General features: G+C 33.9%; 2 protein-coding genes across 4 annotated transcripts; one reads left to right on the plus strand and one right to left on the minus strand.

Annotated features, from left to right (window-relative positions):
• Window positions 1-285: 285 nt before the first annotated feature.
• LOC110659245 (UV-B-induced protein At3g17800, chloroplastic) lies at window positions 286-21,527 on the minus strand. 3 transcript variants are annotated; one of them, XM_021817119.2, is made up of 3 exons: window positions 21,242-21,527; window positions 20,449-20,723; window positions 286-1,361 (listed from the first exon to the last, which is right to left on the minus strand). In XM_021817119.2, the coding sequence occupies exons 1-3, from the start codon at window positions 21,362-21,364 to the stop codon at window positions 545-547; spliced, it is 1,215 nt and encodes a 404-aa protein (XP_021672811.2). In that variant the 5' UTR covers window positions 21,365-21,527; the 3' UTR covers window positions 286-544. The 3 variants fall into 3 exon arrangements, with proteins under 3 accessions (XP_021672811.2, XP_057991842.1, XP_057991841.1); XM_058135859.1 differs by lacking the exons at window positions 286-1,361; window positions 21,242-21,527 and adding exons at window positions 7,024-11,059; window positions 11,282-13,670 and having other exon boundaries at window positions 20,449-20,574; XM_058135858.1 differs by lacking the exons at window positions 286-1,361; window positions 21,242-21,527 and adding an exon at window positions 7,024-13,670 and having other exon boundaries at window positions 20,449-20,574.
• LOC131173755 (uncharacterized) lies at window positions 4,273-5,687 on the plus strand. Its single transcript, XM_058135861.1, has 2 exons — window positions 4,273-4,693; window positions 4,787-5,687. Exons 1-2 carry the CDS (start codon window positions 4,273-4,275, stop codon window positions 5,350-5,352), a joined length of 987 nt encoding a protein of 328 aa, XP_057991844.1. The 3' UTR covers window positions 5,353-5,687.
• Window positions 21,528-22,706: the final 1,179 nt, after the last annotated feature.

The raw sequence follows: 22,706 nt of genomic DNA on the forward strand, positions 1-22,706 counted from the left end.
TTGCACATTAAACTATCTTAATTTCACATTGCACCTTGCAAAAAAACCCAGCATCAAACAATTGCTCAGGTTGATAACCCAATGATGAACCCAGACAATGCTTTTCTTCTTCTTCTTCTTCTTCTTCTTCTTCTTTTAATAAGCGAACCCAGATAAATACTCGAGCGTATTTTGGTTACTGAATCTCACCCAAAACCTGTTCTCCAAACATGAAGGCAAGCTAATGCATGCACTTAAAGAACAAAGTTCAATTAAAAAAAAAAAAAAGTGCATTGCGAGGACAGATTATGGCAGTTTCACCAAACTGTCTTCTTTTGTTGTCATTGTCACAGCTTCCTGATATTAACAGTAACAAAAAGTGGTTGAGATATTTACTGCTTGTAGAAAGATTTGTCCTTCTAATAAGTTAATAGCATTTACTGGCCAGTACTTACCTCATGCTCCATCCATTTTACAACTATATCTTTCACATTTTTTTACCAGCTAAAACGAAAGAAGAAGAACCTGCATTATAATTTACACAGCAGCAACAGTGACTACATCTTCAGCTGTTAACAAAATGGTATTTTGATTCAACATAACTTTCTGCATCCCATAAGAAGGATCCGAATGCTACCGCCTCCAAGACTAACATAGTCAACCCTGAGAAAGTGACTGAAACCACTTCATTATTAGTTGCATCAATTGAACCATCCTCAGCAATCCTTATGTCAGGCCTCCCAAATAGTGCCTGAGTTTGCTTTTCAATCAAAGAAATGGCTTCCTTAGATCTCATGGTTGCATATCTTTGGAGTGTCTCAGCATCCAAATACATTACATAAGATCTCAGTCTATATTTTTTTTCTCCATCAGTATCCATATAGCCCTCATCACTATCACCTCCATCATCAGGCGGAATCCTTATCAAAGAATCTGGATCCCAAAGCCGGTTCTCTGGACTTGGATCATAATATATTGACCTGTTTTCATCAAAACGCTTGGGAAGGGTATTCATGGTTCTCTCAAGCTGAAATCTTTGATCAACTCTTCTGAGAAAATATCCATACATTATAGAAGCAGCATACAACTTTCCAAGTTTTATTTTGCTAATTTGGACAATGGTATCAAGGGGGCCCACTAATCGATCTCCCAGCACTAGAGATAAGTGGCTCTGAATCATTTCAAAGGCTTCAGGCGAATGAACAGACTCTAATTTTTGTTCCTGGTTTGGCCAAAAATCCACTCGTCCAGTAGGATCTGAGGTTGCTGTTATTTTTGAGATCATAGAAATGTCATTGTCTATAAATTTCTGCACTATCAAAAAGTAAATGATCTCCTCCAGTGTCTTTTGTCTTTCCTTCTCCCTCACTTCAGCAATTCTCCTAAAAATTCAAGGATCTCATCAAATTAATTATTCATTGCCAAAATGCAGTCAATAATAAAAAGGTTTAAGCTTATTTCAGACAGCAAGAATCTATGTTAATACATAATGTCCATCATTAATAAGGTAGATCATTTAATCTATTGAGAAGTTGAGACTCTTATATGAGTCGACTTTATATACAAATTTAAGATAAGCACTTGGACAAGAAAATAGGGCACTGCTATACATATATATATATACACACACACACACACATATATATATATATAGAATGACCGACAGCCCCTTTGCTTCTTAACTTCAAAACTAGGGTGGCAAACACATTTACCTGTTAAAATTTACATGGGAACTCATCCCCGTCAAACCCAAATTAACACTAAACACTATTCATATATGCAATTACTGCCAAATTTCATAAAGTCACGTATTATGTCACAATTCGCTTCCACACCCTAACTTGCAACTAGACCCACAATGCTTTTGGCCTAAAACCAGGAATTAGAGCTTGCCACCAACATGTTTGCTAAATTTGTCTTCATTTTGGCAACAAAATGGAAATAATACAAACATAGCGTAAAACCTGTCCTTTATCCTAAGGGTGGGTGTGTTTGGAGGTTCAAGAACTTTCAGGTGGGAAGAGGGGGGAGGGGTGTTGAAAAGTGTGATAGTGGTAAAAGAGAGGACAATATATTATGGGAGCAACCTTTTAACTTAAGGGAATGGGGGCTAACAAAATTACACCAAATGGGGCTTAACAATTATCACCCTTAAAAAAGTTATACAAACAGGTGTAAAGGAGGTAAGTGTTAACCCTTAATTGTTTTATTCCTTTACCTCCAAATAAGCATCAGTGTCATCCAAGGTGAGCGAGGCGACCCTCTGTCGCCTCGACTGGAACACCTGGCTAGACTTTGGGGAGGCCACGCCTCAGGCCGGAGAGGCGAGAGCAACACCTCTTCACAATGGTAAGTTTTTTTTTATTTTTAAATTAAAAAATCAATAAACCTACCACTTACTTACCTGATGCCAACAAAAGAGCCACACCACTTCCTCACGAAGACAGCAGACCGCTTTTTTCCTCAACCTCACGAAGACAATAGAGCCGCTCTCTTCCTCGACTTCACGACGACAAGGACAAATCATCGCAGGGTCCTCTTCCTTTCGAGACAGAACAGATACGCCCTCTCTCTCTCTCTCTCTTATCTTCTTCTTCTTCTTTTTCTTCTTCTTCTTCTTTCCTCGCTTCGATCTCTCTCTCTCATGACTTCTTCTTCTTCTTTCCTCGCTTCGATCTCTCTCACGTCTTTTTCTTTTTTGCTTTCTCCCTCTCCACTTTTCTTCTTTCCTGCTGCTGCGTACAAGCACTGTTTTTTATTTTTTCTTTTTTTTTTCCCCTCTCCTCTCCTTTCAACAGTCCCTTTTTATTTTTTCTTTTTTTTTTCCTTCTCCTCCTTATTATTAATTAGTTATAATTAATTATTTATTTATTTGTTAATTTAATTATTTTATTTTTGATTCTTGTTAATTAATTATTTAAATTTTATGGGTATTGGTAAATTGATTATTTTACTTTGTATTCTTGTTTAATTAGTTGATTAATTAATATGGGTATTGTTGATTTGTTGGTAATTAGTTTAATTTTTATTTGCTATTCTTGTTAATTTGATTAGTTTTACTTTTTGCCTTGTTAATTAGACTTTATTTGTTAATTAATTATTTATTTTATATAGGTATTATTAATTTATTGTTAATTTGATTTTTTACCTTCTTATTATTGTTAATTAATTGTTTAATTTATATGGATATTGCTAATTTGTTATTAATTAGTTTACCTTTTACTTGTTATTCTTGTTAATTAGTTTTAGTTTGATTAATTTTGCTTTTTTCTTGTTAATTAGATATTAGATGTTTATTTTATATGGGTATTATTAATTTATTGTTAATTTGATTATTTTCTTTTTGTTCTTGGTAAGTAATTGTGTAATTTATATGGACATTATTACTTTGTTGTTAATTAGTTTACTTTTTACTTCTTATTATTGTTAATTAGTTGTTAGATTAATTAGTTTTACTTTTGTCTTGTTAATTAAACGTTAGTTGTTAATTAGTTGTTTATTTTATATGGTATTATTAATTTATTATTAATTTGATGATTTTACTTTTTGTTCTTATTAATTAATTGTTTAATTTATATAGGCATTGTTAATTTGTTGTTAATTAGTTTACTGTTTTACTTTTTACTTATCATTCTTGTTAATTACTTATTTAATTTATATTGGGTATTGTTAATTTATTTATTTTTTATTCTTGTTAATTTTTTTGTTAGATTATAAATGGGTGATAAGAATAATACATCTGAATCTTCTACTAGAAGTAGAAGAACGGACCCAGGATGGGCACATGTAATTCAAGTTAGTGAAAATAATACCAATGATCTTCAATGCATGTACTGTATGAAAGTTTATAAAGGAGGAGTTAATAGAATAAAGCAACATCTTGCTGGAGGTTACAAAAATGTAGTTCGGTGTCCAAAATGTCTAGAAGATGTAAGGAATCAAATGCAGGAATTCATTGCTAAACAAAGAGAGCAAAAATCAATTATGAATATGGAAAGACCACCTGAATTTGCTGATTTTGAAGTACTGGGATTAGATAAAAATGAGGAAGAGGAAGAGCTGATGCAAAAAATTGGCAGTGAAAGAAGAAGGCAAGTACTGGAGGTTACAAGTACTAGTGCTTCAAAAAAACCAAAAGTTTTACCACCACAAAGTAGTAGAGGGCCTATTGACTGTTATTTTTCCCCTAGACTTGTTGTTATGAGAAAAAATATGAGGTAAACTACCATTGATTAAAATAGTCCAGCTAAAAAGGAGTTAAGGGAGCGTGCTTGTGTTGCTATAGCACGATGGATGTATGACGTGGGAATAGTTTTTAATGCTGTGAATTATGATAGCTTTGGGGAAATGATTCGAGTAATTGGAAATTATGGGAGAGAAATGAAACCTCTAAGTTTTCATGAGGTTAGAGTTTGGTTACTTAACAAAGAAGTGCAAATCATAAATGATCTTCTTGAGTCTCATAAAGTAGAATGGAAAAATTATGGATGTACATTGATGTGTGATGGATGGACGGATAGAAAAGTGAGAACCTTGATTAATTTCTTGGCTAATAGTCCAAAGGGAAGTGTATTTATTAAATCAGTTGATGCAAGTGATGAATCAAAGACAGCGGCATTGTTGGCTAGTTTGATTGAGAAAGAATTGATGGAAATTGGTCCCGAAAAAGTAGTTCAAGTTGTTACAGATAATGCATCAAATAATGTTGTAGCAGGTAAAATTTTTATTTAATTTTTTCTATTACTAAAACAAATATCATTTTATTTTTATTATTAATGGAATGAATTTTTCTACTTGTTTATGACAGGGAGAATATTGGAAGCAAATTTTTCTCATCTATACTGGACTCCATGTGCAGCCCATTGTATAGATTTGATGTTGGAGGATATCTTTAAGATCCGTGTTTTCAAAGAAACATTCCGCAAAGCTGTTGAGCTTACTGGTTTCATATATGGCTCTTCAGGAGTTCTAAACATGTTGCGGAAGTTTACTAATGGAGTAGAATTGCTAAGGCCAGGGCAAACTAGATTTGCTACTGCTTTTATTACACTGGGAAGGATTCATCTTCAAAAAGCCAACATTAGAAAAATGTTTACTTTGGAAAGTTGGACAACTAATAAATGGGCTAAAGAGGTGAAAGGCAAAAAGTGTGAAAGGACGGTTTTGAGTCCTGCCTTCTGGAATCATGTTGTTTATGCTCTTAAGGTTTCCGATCCTCATGTTCGTGTGCTTCGACTTGTTGATAATAAAAAAAAACCAGTTATGGGATATATTTATGAAGCCATGGATAGGGCTAAAGAAGCTATTGCCAACTCACTCAATGGCAATGAAGAGAAATACAAGAGCATTTTTGAGATTATTGATGCGAGATAGTCACTTCAATTGCATCGTCCTTTGCATGCTGCAGGATACTTTTTGAATCCTGAATTTTTTTATCCAAATAAAATGAGAATTGAATCTGATGAAGAGGTCAATACAGGATTGCTTTCGTGCATCCATAAAATGGAAAAAAATTCATCAAAAGTTGACATGATTCTTGATGAAATTGAGAGATACAAGGCAACTGCAAGGACCTTTGGTTTTCCTTCTGCTATTAGAGGAAGAACAACCAAATCTCCATGTTATTAATTTAATTCTTATTAATTTTTCATTTTGCTCATTTATTAATTTATATCATGAATTTAACAATCATTAGTTCTATATTGTAATAGCTGCTTGGTGGAAAATATATGGTTCTTCAACTCCAAACCTACAAAAGTTTGCTGTAAAGGTTATGAGTCTCACATGTAGTGCAAGTGGTTGCGAAAGAAATTGGAGTGTATTTGAGCACGTAAGTAATATATATATATATATAGCTGAAGATAAAATAACAAATTAAGAAATATATATATATATATATATATATATATATATATATATGTCTCACATGTAGTGCAAGTGGTTGCGAAAGAAATTGGAGTGTATTTGAGCACATAAGTAATATATATATATATATATAGCTCAAGATAAAATAACAAATTAAGAAATATATATATATATATATATATATATGAGTTTGAAGTTTAACTTATTTGTTGCTGTAAAATAAATAACAGCTTCATAGTAAAAAAAGAAATCGACTATTTCAAGATCGCTTGGACAATTTGGTATATGTGAAGTACAATAGAGCGTTGCTACGCCGACACACTTTTGGGGATATCACAACACCTGTTGATTTGGCAAATATTGATGAAAGTAATGAGTTGTTGCTTGGTGAATTAGAAAAAAGCGATGGGGATGATGATGATGATGATTCTCTTGTTTTCATGAATGACGTGTTGACTTGGGGTGATGTTGGTAGAGCAGCTGGAGTTTGTGAATCTCGTTATGAATCGAGATCGGCTGCAAGATCAACACCAGGCCTTCGAAATGATGGAGTTTCAACTGGTGTTGATCTTGTAGCCGATCTCGATTCATAACGAGATTCAGAAACTCCAGCTGCTCTACCAACATCACCCCAAGTTGATGATGATGAAGAGGAGGAAGAATTTGTGATGAGAGGTGCATCCTCTTCGCAAGTTGATGATGATGAAGAGGAGGAAGAATTTGTGATGAGAGGTACTCTACCAACATCGCCTCGCTCTACCAGCTGCTCTACCAACAACACCAGTTGAAACTCCATCATTTCGAAGGTCTGAACTTCTATAATTTACATTTTCTATTATGTGACTTATGACTTGTTTCTAATTTTTTATTTATTATGTATAATTTTATAGCATCACTTTTATCATATATATCTGCTGAAAATTCAGGTATGAACTATTTCTTTTTTTAACATCTCTTATTATTATGTGTGTTTTTACTTATGCTATATATTTTAATTTTACAGTCTCATACTTTCACTTGTATCTTATACTTGAGCTAGAACTACAGGTATGCACTATTTTTAATTTCTTTTATTTTAGATATAAAAAAAGTGTAAATAATTTTTTTTTTTTTAATATGTTTTTTTTATCAACTATATTTAAATATATATATATATATAGTATATATTTATAGTATAATTTAAATAATTAAGGTTATGACACCTTTCTTCAAAAAGGCCCTCGCCTCGCCTCTCGCCTAAGGCCATAGAGTACTCTATTGCCTAAATGTCGCCTTTCGCCTTGATAACACTGATAAGCATACCCTAAAGGTTAATGATTGGGGGAAAAAAATGGTAAATAAGCATACCCTAAAGGTTAATGATTGGGGGAAAAAAAAGGTAAAGTTAAAAAAAAATACATGTAGTTTTGCACTTTGATGCTTGACAGAAAAATATTTTCCTTTTTTTTTTTTTGTCAATTCCATACCATGTCCTTCAATCTGTTTAGTTGTCCCTCGAATTTGTTAATGGAAATTTGACTGGGAATGGTTGCCATAAAATTATTTTTTTGCCAAATGCAGCACATGCCATATATTCTTTACGTTAATAAGTAACAGCTATTTAATTTAGATGATTAAGAAAAAGCTGTTAAAATTGAAACCCAATTGAACACAAAATCGCACTCTCTCCCTAATCTTTCCCCTCTACCTGCCACAATTACTTCAAGAAACCTCACCCATTTTTTGCCTATGCTCACCATTTCAGAATTTTCCTCAACTAGCTTCTGTAGTTATCCTTGTCGTCATCATCTATTTTCCTAAATCTAAACAAACTATCCATCTCTCCCAAGCTGCCAAAATGATGTCACTTTGCAAGAGAGGTGCAAGATCATTGTCTTGATAAATTATAGTCATTACATGCTTCTCTTTAGAGATAAATAGGCAGACTCAGGCACATGGATGCAACTAATTGAGTTCCGCAAGACCTCTCTCATTTTCACAAGGAAACCACCAACCTCTATTGAGATATGAAACAAGCTCAATTCAGAGTAGGTGTTCCCCTTTCCTGTGGATTTCATGCTTCTGTTTCCAAGTGCAACTTCTTATGGGATATGTGCTTATTGAGATTCTTTTGATTTATGCTTCTAACAAGGAAACTACTCAAACTTTGAAACTAGAGTTTCTGTACTTTAATCATCATAAATCAGATTTGGATCCTTACAGGATTTTATTGATTTATTCGATGGTTGATGTTTGATTTGGGCTTTTTCATTAAGAAGACATACAAGCCAGTGTGATTTGTCTACAAATGTAACACAGAAGTTCTAATTTTTAGTTGCGTTGCTGGCATAATCATTAAAGGCACAAGGTACACTAAAACACAAACACAAAGTACTAGGCGCAAGTCATAGGCATGTGCTTGAGTAAGGTTAGGCACAAAAAGAATTTGATGCAGTAAAAATTTAAAATTAAGATCAACATATTAGCTCTATTTAACCAAATTGACCAACGTAAACAATCCTCAAAGCATCAGTCCATAGTTAACCATATAGTCACAAGGAAAATACACAAATCATTATAGACTTCACATTAACAATTTCTTTTTCTCTAAGACAATGCTATGATCCAAAGCCCACAAGTGTGGATGCTTCATGCACTGGGTCACCCTTTACAAAGCTATGATGATTTGCTAGGACATAAAACACAACCAGATTCTGGAAACCCAAAAACCAACCCAGAAAGCATTGTTACTATTGTTATTAAAAAAAGGGAAAAGAAACACAGATAACCTAGAGACAAAGGAGTTGGGTAGGTAAATGGATCGGGTAAGAATGTGAGAGGGTCAAAAATAAGGTATGAGGAGAGGAATTTAATAAGAATAATGTTGAAAATAGAAGTATTACTGATAGGTATTTTGGTAGTGGTGGTCCAACAAGATTCCAACACTTCCAACATCAGATTCTGGTAGATTGGCAAGTTCAAGTATGGTGGTAATGTCTTTTGGGCCATGTGCTTAGGCCCATAAGGTGAGTTCCTGTTAGAGGTCGACTTTCAACAATAGAGGCACTATGACCAATGCCCTACCAGGATATTAAATATTGTCCATCACATGTCATATCGGCTAATATGTAATGAAATTTTGAAGGGATCAATACTATATTGGGCAATTCAGAAAGTAAGCCACAAACCATAGTGAATCGGCAATAATATCAATGCAAAATGGATGTATCATCTGTTACAAGGCAAGTCGCGTTTTTCACAAATGTAACGTATCTCCTATAAATGTAGAGAATCAAGAAACTAACTGTAGAAAGAGATGATTCTCCTTAATTTCAATTAATCTGTACATGGGTATATATATATAATTGATTCCTATAATTGTGTTCTACTAATTAGGAAGAAATCCTAAATAAGAAATCATAAATAGGAATACAGAATACAGAATATACAGAGAAATAATATAGTGATTGACTTTTCATAACATTCCCCTCAAGTTGGAGCATAGATGTTAATCATGCCCAACTTGTTACAAATGTAGTCAATCCTAGCTCCATTCAGAGCTTTTGTGAAAATATCTCCTAACTGCTCTCCAGTTTTGATGTGTCCTGTTGAGATGATCTGTTGTTGAATCTTTTCACGAATAAAGTGACAATCAATCTCAATATGTTTGGTCCGCTCATGAAACACCGGATTAGAAGCAATATGGAGAGCAGCTTGATTATCACACCACAATTTTGCAGGCAGGGAGGTCTTAAAACCTGTCTCATCTAGTAATTGAAGTATTCACATTACCTCACATACTGATTGTGCCATGGCTCTGTATTCGGATTCAGCACTAAATTGAGAAGCTACACTCTGCTTCTTGCTTCTCCAAGACACCAAATTTCCTCCAACAAAATCACAATATCCAGTAGTTTACCTCCTGTCAACCTTAGATTTAGCCCAGTCGGCATCTGAAAAACATTCAACATTCAAATGCCCATGATTACCATATAGCAAACATCTTCCTGGAGCGCCCTTCAGGTAACACAAGATTTGTTCTAAGGCTTCCCAATGAGCAACAGTTGAGGAAGACATAAACTGACTTACCACACTAACAGTATAAGTAATGTCAAAACGAGTGACTGTAAGGTAGTTCAATTCTCCTACCAATCTCCTGTATCTCTCTGGATCTTCAAATAACTCACTATCCCCTGCTAACAGTTGTAAAGTTGGAGTCATTGGTGCACTACAAGACTTAGCACCTAATTTTCCTGTCTCTGTCAATAGATCGAGGACATATTTTCTTTGAGACAAGAAAATACCCTTCTTACTTCTCATAACTTCAATACCCAAGAAATACTTTAATAATCCCAAGTTTTTGGTCTGAAACTGGGTTTGGAGGAAGGTTTTAAGAGATGAAATACCTGCAGAATCACTCCCAGTGATGACAATGTCATCCACATAGACTACCAGGAGAATTAGACCAACCTCAGATTGCCTATAAAATACTGAGTGATCACACTTACTCTTTTGCATACCAAATTCCTGTACTGCTTCACTGAATCTCCCAAACCATGTCCTAGGACTTTGTTTCAAGCCATAAAGAGACATCTGAAGCCTACAAACTTTACCCAACTCCCCTTGAGCAACAAACCCAGGTGGTTGCTCCATATACACCTCCTCCTGAAGATAACCATGAAGGAAAGCATTCTTGATATCCAATTGATGCAGGAGCCGATCATATGTAGCTGCTAAAGAGATAAACAAGCGAATAGAAGTAAGTTTAGCTACAGAAGAAAAAGTGTCAGAGTAATCAACCCCATATGTCTGAGCATATCCTTTTGCTACAAGGCGTGCTTTTCGCCTAGTCACGAAATCATCAGGATTTACCTTTACTGTAAATACCCATTTGCAACCAATAGCTTTCTTACCAGTGGGCAAAGGCAACAGTTCCCATGTACCATTACCATCTAAAGCCTCCATTTCCTCTTTCATAGCATCACACCAGCCAAGATGAGACAGTGCCTCACCAACAGTATTAGGGATAGGAACAGAGTCTAAAGAAATAACAAAACATTGAGAACAAGAAGACAATTGATTAGAAGAAACAAAAGAAGCGATAGGGTAAGTACATGAACGTTTATCTTTACGAAGAGCAATGGGTAAGTCTAGATTAGAATCATGATCAGTATGAGGTACAGGATCTCCCAACGAAGTAGCTGGTGGAGGATCTGAGTCAGAAATCTCCAATCTCCTGGAATAAACATGAACAATGGGAGGTCGAGTAGGTCTAGAGACAGAAGAAACAGGCTGTGGGAGAGGACTAGACATTGGTTGGACAGTATATATTAAGAGATCATCCTCCTCCCCCTGACTCTCATACACAAATGATTGAGGAAAAAATGGAGTGGACTCAAAAAATGTGACATCTGCAGAAACAAGATAATGATTAAGAGTAGGAGAGAAACAACTGTACCATTTTTGGAGAAGGGAGTACCCAAGGAAGACACATTTGAGAGATTTTGGATCCAATTTAGTAACCTGTGGACGAACATCACGCACAAAACAGGTACAACAAAAAATACGGGGTTCAATAGGAAACAAAGATTTTGTAAAAAACAAAGCAGTATAAGGAATATCCCCATTAAGGACAGAAGACAGCATACGATTGATCAAAAAACATGCTGTAGAAACTGCATCCGCCCAAAAGTGTTTAGGAACTTTCATCTGAAAAAGAAGAGCACGAGTTACCTCAAGAAGATGCCAATTTTTTCTTTCGGTCACGCCATTTTGGGATGGGGTATCCACACAGGAAGACTGATGAAGAATGTCATTTTGTATCATATAAGACTAAAATTGTGCTGAAAAGTATTCTTTGGCATTGTCACTTCTTAATATGCGCACAAAAATATTAAATTGAGTTTTGATTTCATTACAAAAGGCACAAAAGATAAAAAAAATAACTCAGAACGATTCTTCATTAAATATAACCAGGCAACACGAGAGTAATCATCAACAAAAGTAACAAAATAACGAAATCCAGTTTTAGAAGTAACAGAACAAGGACCCCAAGCATCAGAATAAACTAACTCAAAAGGGGATGAAGCCTGTTTATTGACTCTAGACACAGAAGGCAAACGATGATGTGTTGCAAACTGACATGACTCACATTCTAGTACTGATAAAGACTGAAATTAAGGACACAGCTTCTTCATGGTAGACAAAGAAGGATGACCCAATCTACAATGAGCTTCAAGAGGTGTTAAAGTACTAAAGCAAACATAGATCCTGAAATAAACACTGGTCAGGAAAAAAGGAAATAGAACAATTTAAGGTACGAGTAATTTTACTAACAGAAAGTATATTAAAAGAGAATTTTAGTAGACACAAAACAGAAGACAAAGAAATTGACGAAGTCGGATTCGCAGTTCCAAAACCCATGACACAAGAAATTGAACCATCAGCTAAAGTAACGGTAGAGGAAGTGAGATTAGACTGAAAAGCAGATAGAAGACTAGAATTACCTGTCATGTGATCTGTCGCACCAGAATCAATAACCCATTTGGATGAAGAAGACACAAGGCGTGTAGTGGATTTACCTGACTCAGCGATCACAGTAACGGGGGAACTGGTAGGCTTTAGAAATGCCTGATGCTGGAAAAATTGTGCAAAATCCTCTGCAGATACCAAAATAGTTTTCTCAGAGGAAGATACTATAGAATTCTCTGCTGCCATATTTGCCATATGTGATCGCTAATTTTTTCTCTGAAATTGCGGACAATTATATTTTGTATGGCCAGGCTCATGGCAATAATAACAAATGACTCCTCTTGAGTCCTGATTAGAACTAGCCTCTCCATTACGCTGATTACTTCTGTTGCCTATAATTCCTCCTCTACTTCCTCCTCTATTACCCTGTTGTCTATTTGGATTACGGCTAATAAGAACACTACTGGCAGGCTATGAAGATTGGGTACTCTCTGTACAAAGGACCCGTGTGAACGTTTCATGCAAAGAGGAAATCTCAGAACTGGAGAGAATCTGAGATTTAGCAGTCTCATACTCTGAAGGAAGGCCTGCAAGAAAACTCATAACAGCCAGTTGCTCCCGTTGGGCCTGCTGAACTTTCACATCAGGACTAAAAGGCAACAACACATTAAGTTCCTCATATACCCGTTTAAAATCCATTAAATAAGCCGTGAGAGACTTATCCTCTTTCTCAGCACGGTAGAATGCCTTACAAACATCATAAATACGGGAGATATTCCCTTTACCAGAATACAGAAAATCTAAGTAATCCATCAATTCCTTAACAAATTCACAGTGATTAATTAAACTAATTATCTCACTGTGAATCGAGTTCCGAAGCTGCAAAAACAACCGAGCATCCTCCCTGAGCCAAGTTTGTCGTGTATCATCTGTGGGTGGATCTTTAGTAAGATGATCATCCTTATCAATGCTACGCAAATAAACCCTAACAATCTTACTCCACTCCAGGTAATTCGAGTCATTAATTTTGTGTTCCGTGATCTTAGTCATCACCGGAATCACATCAGAAATAACATTCTTATTGTCTGCCATTTGTTGAGACAAAAAAAACTAACCGAAATGCTAATCCAAAGAGCTTATAGCAGCAAAATAACCCAAAATCACAAATCAAGCAAATACCGAAATAAGATCTGAGAGCCAAACCTCAGAAGTCCTTTAATGGTGTACTGGATCAAGCAACAGCACGCAGTGGTGGAATGAGGGAGTTGAGGCGACGCCGGCGATGTTGATCGGGGTCGAAACGGCCGGTCGGTGGCCAAGATCTCTCCTAAGCTGGGTGGTGAGAATAAATAGTCACCCTAGATTGATGACCTGCTCTGATACCATGCAGAAAGAGATGATTCTCCTTAATTTCAATTAATCTGTACATGGGTATATATATACAATTGATTCCTACAATTGTGTTCTACTAATTAGGAAGAAATCCTAAATAAGAATACAGAATACAGAATATACAGAGAAATAATATAGTGATTGACTTTCCATAACACTAACATTACAAACCTGTCATTTGATGTTTTGCAATAGGGAAGGACCAATATCTTCAAAAGATTTTCTTTTGTAGATTATTTAAGGGAAATTTCATAGAGAGGAGTAGTATCAAAAGATTAATAATTTTTTAATATTAATACGGAGTTGGTCTCAAACATTAATTGAATGGCAAAACAAGATTCACATAGCCAACCCTAACTAGTTTGGAATTAAGGCTTGGTGTTGTAGTAGTTGTTATTTAAGGGTAAATGATGATCAAGGCTTTGGCAACTCAGGTACTAACTTTTATCGCTTTGAGCAGCTAAGAGTTTTGAGGAACAGATCCACCAATATCTCCCCTTTATTTGCTCTTCTTCTCTTCCTATTTTTCTTTGTAGACTTCAAATTCACACAAAAAATTATTTTATTTGCCATCCTCCTGTCTCTAGACCAAAACTATTACTGTATGAGGTATTCATTTAATTTACTTTGATCCTTCATATTTTGTCCCTACTTTCACTTTAATTTTTGCAGAGATTCTGAATTATTTAATTAATCAAGATTTAGGGCAAATTTAATGATGGATGTATATTTATTTTCAAACAATTATTTGTGCTAATTTATTGATATAAATAAATTGTTCCTTTAGGTCTTTGTTGATTGGATATCTCATTTATTTTAGTTCAATCCTTGCTTTACTGTTGATTTTGTTATACCATTTCCATTTTTTTTTTTATTTAAAATCCTGTGCGCATTCAACGGTGTTTCAATCCTTGCTTTATTGTTGATTTTGTTACACCATTTCCATTTTTTTTTTATTTAAAATCCCGTGCGCATTCAACAGTGTTCAATTTGGGAATTTTTTGTTTTAGTTGGATTTCAATCTCAATAGTTTTCTTCTTTTAATGTTTTTTTAAGTCAGTTGCTTCTTAATAGAAAAGAATATAGGAAAATTTACTCTTTGGTCTTTGGATTTTGACCGATATTATAAATTGGTTCCTGCATTTTGAAAATTGAACAATTTAGCCCCTCACTTATGTTTCGTCAAAATCAAAGGTCCTTACATCTAATATTGTCGTTAATTTACGTGAAAAGACAAATATACCCTTTATTCAATTAAGAAAAATTTACTACTTAGCTCTTTGAGTTTGACCGATATTATGATTTGATCCCTATATTTTAAAAATCAAACAATTAGTCCCTCACTTATGTTTTCCTTTAATTAAAATTAATTGTCATCCAATAAATTAATTCTTTCCATTCTATAAAAAGAATTCAAGAAAAATTTTAATAAGAACAAAGTTAATAAGAAAAAAAAATCTAATAATTTCAGCACCGAAATCCTAGCCGTCAGTCACCATGCGCCACCACAGACGTTCCAGCACTATACACGAGCTAACGCGTGATCAATTTTCCAGCATTCCTAAAGTTTCTTCCTCAAAGTTGCCGAAGCCAAGCAACTTTGTCCAAGCGGTTTCTTGCATTTGGGTCTTCTAAGATCAAGCACCTCGTCTCTTGGCTCTTCGACACTTTTGAAGATCTACTGCACTCGTACCTTTTAAACTTTACTTCGATAGATATTTATAAAATATGAAAAAAAATAACAAATACAAAAAAGAAGAGCTATTAAAAAAAAAAGCCTGAAAAATGTACTACTTGTATTTTGTCACTCTGACTGGGGCTACTTCCGATAAGTATCTATAGTACTAAGCAACAAAAAAGTAGACATTGTCCTCATCTACTACCGTCCAACATGGTAATACAATTGCTCATTTGACACAGTCTTCATCTAACGAGTCATGGATTTTTTATTCTACTGCCTTAGATCACATTTCTAGTAACCAAACTCTTTTCTTTATTCTTAATTCTTCTTCAAACTTTGTTGATGTTACCCTAGCTAATGGATCAAAAACTGTACTTAAAGGAATAGGTAAGGCTCACCCTCTTTCTTCCTTACCTTTAAATTAAGTTTCATTTGCACCTAAATGTCCATATAATTTGATATTCATTAGCAAGTTAACTAAACAACTAAATTAATCTGTAACCTTTTCTATTGATTTTGTTCTTATGCAAGACCAGAGTACAGGAAAAGTGATTGGCGTAGGCAGTGAGTCACAAAGACTTTATCATCTCTCCAGCTCAACGTCTCCGGTTGTCTTTACTTCTGACGTCACTCCTGATCTTCTTCATAATAATCTGGGTCACACAAATATCTCCAAGCTCCAGAAACTCGTTCATTATCTTTCTCACTTATCCTCTTTAAATTGTGAGTCTTGTCAACTTGGTAAACAAACTCGTTCTTCTTTCTCAAAAAGAATTAATAATCGGGCTGCATTCATGTTTGACATTGTTCATTCAGATATATGGGATCCGAGTCGAGTCAATTCTACTTTGGGTTTTCATTATTTTGTCACCTTTAATTATGATTATTCTCGTTGCACTTGGTTATTTTTAATGAAGAATCATTATGGATTATTTTCTATCTTTCAAAAATTTTGTTCTGAGATACATAATTTGGTATTTCTATTAAAGTGTTGCATAGTGATAACGCATGATAATATTTTTCTCTTCCTTTTCAAACCTTTATGTCTTCTCAGGGTATCATTCATCAATCTTCTTAAGCCCATACTCCTCAACAAAATAGAGTAGCTGAGCGTAAAAATAGACATCTAATTGAAACAACTCGCACTTTGCTCCTTCATCATCATGTACCTCTTCAATTTTGGGAGGATGTTGTCCTTACTGCTTACTATTTGATTAATCGTATGCCTCCTTATGTTTTGCAGCATCAAAGTCCTCATCCAATTCTTTATCCAGATCAAAATCCTTTTCCTCTTTCATTGAGTGTATTTGGTTGTACCAGTTTTGTTCACAATCTCACCCCAAGAAAAGACAAACTGTAACCAAAATCTATCAAATGTGTTTTCATAAGGTACTCTCGTCTTCAAAAAAGCTACAAATGCTATGATCCAACTACCAATAAATATTTTTTTTTAGCAGATGTAATCTTTTTCGAGACTTCTTCATATTTTTCACCAAATACCGTTAACCAAACTTTCATTTCCACAGCACTTCCTATTCCTATTCTTCCTGACAAAAAGTCCTCTCCTCCACTTCAAGTTTACTCAAGTCGACCTTAATCCAATCCTCTGCCTACTAACCTAATTGATATTTTTTTTCTTAAGATATAGGTCCACACACTACTTTAAGTGACTCATTACCCTCTCCAACACCATCTCCTACACCGGTCGAGCCCTTAACAGATGATGCTATCGTTCCAATTGCCCTTCAAAAAGTTACTCATTCCTCTCGCAATCCTCATTCCATTTATAATTTCTTGAGTTATCATGGTTTGTCACCTTCATATCATGCTTTTGTTATCAATTTATCCACTGTCCCAATACCTAAGACTGTGGTAAAAGCAATGTCTCATATGATGGTTGGCGGCAAGCTATGATTGAGAAAATGACTGCCTTTCATGACAATGGTACTTGGGAGATAGTTCCCTTACCACATGACAAAACTACAGTTGGATGTTACAATTCAGGTAGGACCAAATGGGAAAATTGATTGTCTCAAAGCTCAACTGGTTGCCAAAGGCTATACTCCGACATTTGGCCTTTATTATGGTGATACTTTTTCTCCTGTAACGAAGATTGCTTTTATTCGTCTTCTTATCTTTATGGCAATTATGTTTCATTGGGCTCATCATCAGTTGACCATTAAAAATACCTTCTTACATGGCAAACTTGCTGAAGAAGTATATATGAAGCAACCACCAGGATTGGTTGCTCAGGGGGAGTCTGGATTAGTATGTCAACTATGCTGGTCTCTTTATGGCTTGAAACAATCCCCAAGAGCATGGTTTGGTCAATTTAGTACTGTTGTTCAACAATTTGGGATGCATCGAAGTGAAGCAGACCATTTAGTTTTCTGTTGACATTATTCTCATGGCAAGTGTATTTATTTAATGGTTTATGTTGATGATATTGCCATAATAGACAATGATCATGAAGGCATTGCCCGACTCAAATAGCACTTGACCAGTCATTTCCAAACCAAAGATTTGGGAAAGCTGAATTATTTTCTAGACATTCGATAGCTCAATCTAGCAGGGTATTACTGTTTCACAAAGAAAACATGCATTGGATATATTGAACGAAACTGGCATGCTAGGCTGTAAACTTATTGATACTCCCATGGACCAAAATATTAAGCTTGTTCCTGGACAGGGGGAGCCTCTTAAAGATCCTGGTCAGTATTGAAGACTTGTTGGAAAGTTAAATTATCTCACAATCGTTCGACCAGATATCTCTTTCACAGTAAGTGTGGTTAGCCAGTTCCTACAAGCTCCTTGTGATAGTCACGTGAACGCAACAATTCAGATTCTCAGGCACATTAAAGGAGCCCCAAGAAAAGGCTTGTTATATGAAGACAAGGGCCATACACAAATTGTAGGGTATTCTGATGCAGATTGGGTAGGATCTCCTTTAGATTAAAGATCAACTTCAGGGTATTGCATTCTAATTGGAGGGAATCTAATATCCTGGAAAAGTAAGAAACAAGATGTAGTGGCCAGGTTAAGTATAGAAGTTGAGTATTGGGCTATGGCTTTGGCTACATGCGAGTTTATACGGTTAAAGCAGCTTCTGCAGGAGTTAAAATGTGGAGATGATGGACTAATGAAGCTTATTTGTGACAATCAAGCTACATATTGCTTTTAATCCTCTGTTTCATGAGAGGAGGAAGCATATAAAGATGGATTGCCATTTTATTAGACAAAAGATCAAGTCTGGACGTATTTTAACTAGTTTTGTCAGTTCAAATGACCAATTAGCAAACATTCTTACTAAATCTCTCCGAAGACCTAGAATTGAATATATTTGTAACGAGCTAGGAGCATATAATATGTACACTCCAGCTTGAGGGGGAGTGTTAGAATAGGAATGTACAAATTGATGTAAATCCCTATAATCAAAGAATCCCTTGATTACTGAAATTGTGTAATTCTTCCCTAAGGGACTCTAATTGTATATATATACATCCATAGCTTAAAAGGATTAATTAAGTTGATTTTTCCTCAAAATCTCCTTTCTTTCTTCTCTATTTCTCTAAATTCTCAGAAACAATGGGATCTAACATACAAGCTAAGTGGAGAATTGTCATAAATAGCGTGTATGTTAGAAAGTAAAGAGAGAATTCCCACATTGCTAAAATACAAGAAGATTTTAGTGTTTACAATGTGCGAAAGGATAATTTAAATAAAATATAAATTAGAGAGAAGTAGAGGGAAAGTGAAATATATAGAATTATATATATCTATATAAATAGATATAATTCTATGAAGGCAATTGGCACTTGTGCATGTGAAAATAAAATAATTAATTTTTTTTTATTTTTTTATTTTTATTATTTTATTTTCGTATAAAAATCCTAGCAATTATATTTGTTAATAAAAATGTGTCCGTTTATAAATAGACATGTCTAATAAAAATATACAGTCATATCTGTTAGAAGAGGTGTCTATTTAATTAGTTTTGAAAATAGAAAGTCATATATGTTGAAATTTAAAATAGAAAGGTATGTCTATCTAGACATTTCTTCTAGTTTCTTCTTCTTCTCTTCATATCTCTCTAAATTCTGTTCGTATAAAAAGTTCTTTTTATGCATGCCAAAAAGAGACGTTCAAGAAATGGATAATCATACCTACATATAATAACTTTGCATATGAATGAATGTGTTTCATAGTGACTCTTTGTTTTTTGAAAAAAGCTTAATATGTTACTATTTTATTTTTAAAATATTTTTTAATTTATTATTACTTTAAGATTTTAATGAAATTTAATCATACAATCATGTTAGAGAAGAAGAACTACAAGAAACTATATCACAAGAGTAGAGCAAGGGCAGAATTTCTAGGGAGGAGTCCAACAAGACTACCATTATGGTCACTGATGCTGTATTTAGCTAAATGTCTCTTTTTAGGTTATGGTCATCATGATCATTACTTCATTGGATATCCAAAGAGATGCAATTCGGGCTGCTTCAACTGTGCAGGTATTGTTATTATTTTGTTCCCTTTTAAGGGTAACATAGCTGACTAGAAGTGTGTGTTTGGACTGTGGAATACACAAACATACCAAGCCCCAGCGCGACCCCCCCCCCCCCCCCCTCTCTCTCTCTCTCTCTCTCTCTCTCTCTCTCTCTAAAGTCATCAATGGTGTATATATAAAAATCCAAATAGCAGCCTACTTCACTAAAATAATCAAACCTGTAAAAGAACAGGAAGAAAGAATGGTGACGGTGAAAAACTCTATGCATTTCCTTCAATCCAAACAGGTATTTATACAAGTTACAATGATTTCTAAATAGGAAGGATACCAAATAAGGAAGATATAGATCCTAGCTTAAATTACAGTATTCCTAATTATATTATATAATTACAGCAGCTAATTAGGAAGATTATCTCAACAAGCCCAATTTAGTTATGCTAAAATCAATGCAGAAAATAAAACAAAAATACTCTATCATTTCAATTCATCAAGCCACAATTTAAAAATGAATACTGTTAATCAACATTGATGAAAATAAACAAGCAACAATAGAAAAGTTGCAAGCACTAACTTGTAAAGGGAATCTTGAGATGGAGGACTTTCATTTCTCTGGGTATCTCTCTCAGTTTCAAGGTTCTCAAGCTGCTGATCAATGGCTGCAGGGAGTAAATGTGGATGGGTTTGCAATATTTGTTCCAACATCTGACCCACTGGGGACTCAAACTCAAGAGGAGAAACTGGAAGCGAATAATTGTTTGAATCCCCTGAGGCTCTCACAGTTATGCCTCTATCCCGATACCTACTGGTTCCCATTCCTAGTTTTGGTATGCCAAACGAAGGGCATGTCTAGAAAATAATAAAATACACAAGATACAGAAACATCAGAGTCAAGAAAGGACAATATCAAACATAGAGAATTACATATGTATTTAACTAAACATCTTTTTTGTCTTGCCCACAGAACAAACTTTAATTTACAAACTATCATGCCCTTTTTGCATTATCAAATGCTGGATTGATCATTCTCACAACTTATGATAGCAACATGGAAAGCAAGAAATACAAATAATATCAAAAAAAAAAAAAACACACACACACACAGACAAACACGCGCGCGCACACAAAGCGTTTCCATTCCTGAACAATAAAGCTATTTTATTTGTCCAAAAGATGCTAGCATCAATTAACACTCTTTTCCCCAGCATCATTTGTCCAAGAAAAGAGATCCTGTTGAATGAATTCGAAGCCAAAACAAATAATGATAAATAAAAAATACATAAAAGATTATTGAGCATCTAAAGGTCATGGATTATTATCACTGAAATTAATCAAAACTTGAGAATTAGAGAAAGAGAGAGACATACTTTGTAAACGGTAGAAGAGAGAAAAGAGAAAGAATGCAATTGATGCCTGAATTCAGGACACCTGAGACCTGCCGTTGATGGAATAGCCACCAAAAGCTCACTTATAGCTCCCATTATCTGCATTTTTCTCTCTTTTTCTATCCTTTTCTCGCTCGCCAAACAGAGTGGAACGTATTGGAGTGGTAGGTGAAGCGGTTCAAAAAATCAGACTTGGATGTCTGTCTACTCTGATTTTGAAAAGCCTTTCTGGAATTTTCTCACCATATCTTTAGGCTATGCACACACAATATCTGAGGTATAATAATAATAATAATAATAATAATTCTGTGCTCAAATTATTGCGAATTTCAAACAATAACAAAAAGTCAAAAAAAATTTCTCAAATAATAAATAAAAAATAATTTTAGTTTATATTTTCTGAATTAATTACGATGCTTATTACTTTAATTATGGTCAAATCCCACGCTATTTTAATGAATAGATATTGCTATGGCTCGATATGAAATAAAATTAAAAATAAAAGATATAGAAACTTTAAGTAAATAGGAAATATAGTACTTTATTAGGTATTTTACTATCTCTTATTTTACTTTGAAATGTTAAAAAATAATTTATTATTATTATTATTATTATTATTATTATTATTATTATTATGCTTGGCTTAATATAAATAAAAATTATGCTCTTTTTTCTTAGAGTGGTAACTTTAGACACAACTTATAAACATAATGTACAAATAGAGAGTTTGAATTAAATTATTTATATTTGTGACGAAATCATATTAACTCATTTATGATACATCAATAATCTTATTGTGTTGCATATGAACTTACTAACTCTAATTGATACGTTTATAACATGCTTTGTTATTGATGTCACGTGTCAATTCATGACTCATTAAATTTGTTTTAACCCATCAACTTATTTTTACACATTAACTTATAAATTATATTATTAGAAAATGAAATTATTTATTATGTTAAAGTTTCATTATAGTTGATTTTTTTTAATTGAAATTTGTTTAATTTATAAATTTATATAATAAGTTAAAATTATATTATTTTAAAAGTATTTGTTTTTTATTTTTTTAAAATATTAATTAGCCAAATATTTTGTTAATTCATTGTTAAATTGCATATTTTTATATATTATTAAATTTATGTAAAATCAAAATCAATATTTAAATTTTATGTAATATGTTAATAAATAAAAATTAAAAATATTAAATCATGTCAAATAAGTTACATTAGTTCGCATGAAAATCATGTTAAGTGGATTGAGCTTTGTCAAATCAATTAAATGGACCGATCTATGTCAAATGGGTTGAATTATATTAAATTGTATTAAATGAATTATGTTATGTCAAATTAAATTAATACAATTTAATATTAATGTGTCATATCGTATAACTCGTATAATAAAAAAATTATATTTGTATTTAAATTTTTTACAAAATTCATTAATT

Source organism: Hevea brasiliensis, chromosome 15, assembly GCF_030052815.1.
Source record: "Hevea brasiliensis isolate MT/VB/25A 57/8 chromosome 15, ASM3005281v1, whole genome shotgun sequence".
NCBI lineage: Eukaryota > Viridiplantae > Streptophyta > Magnoliopsida > Malpighiales > Euphorbiaceae > Hevea > Hevea brasiliensis.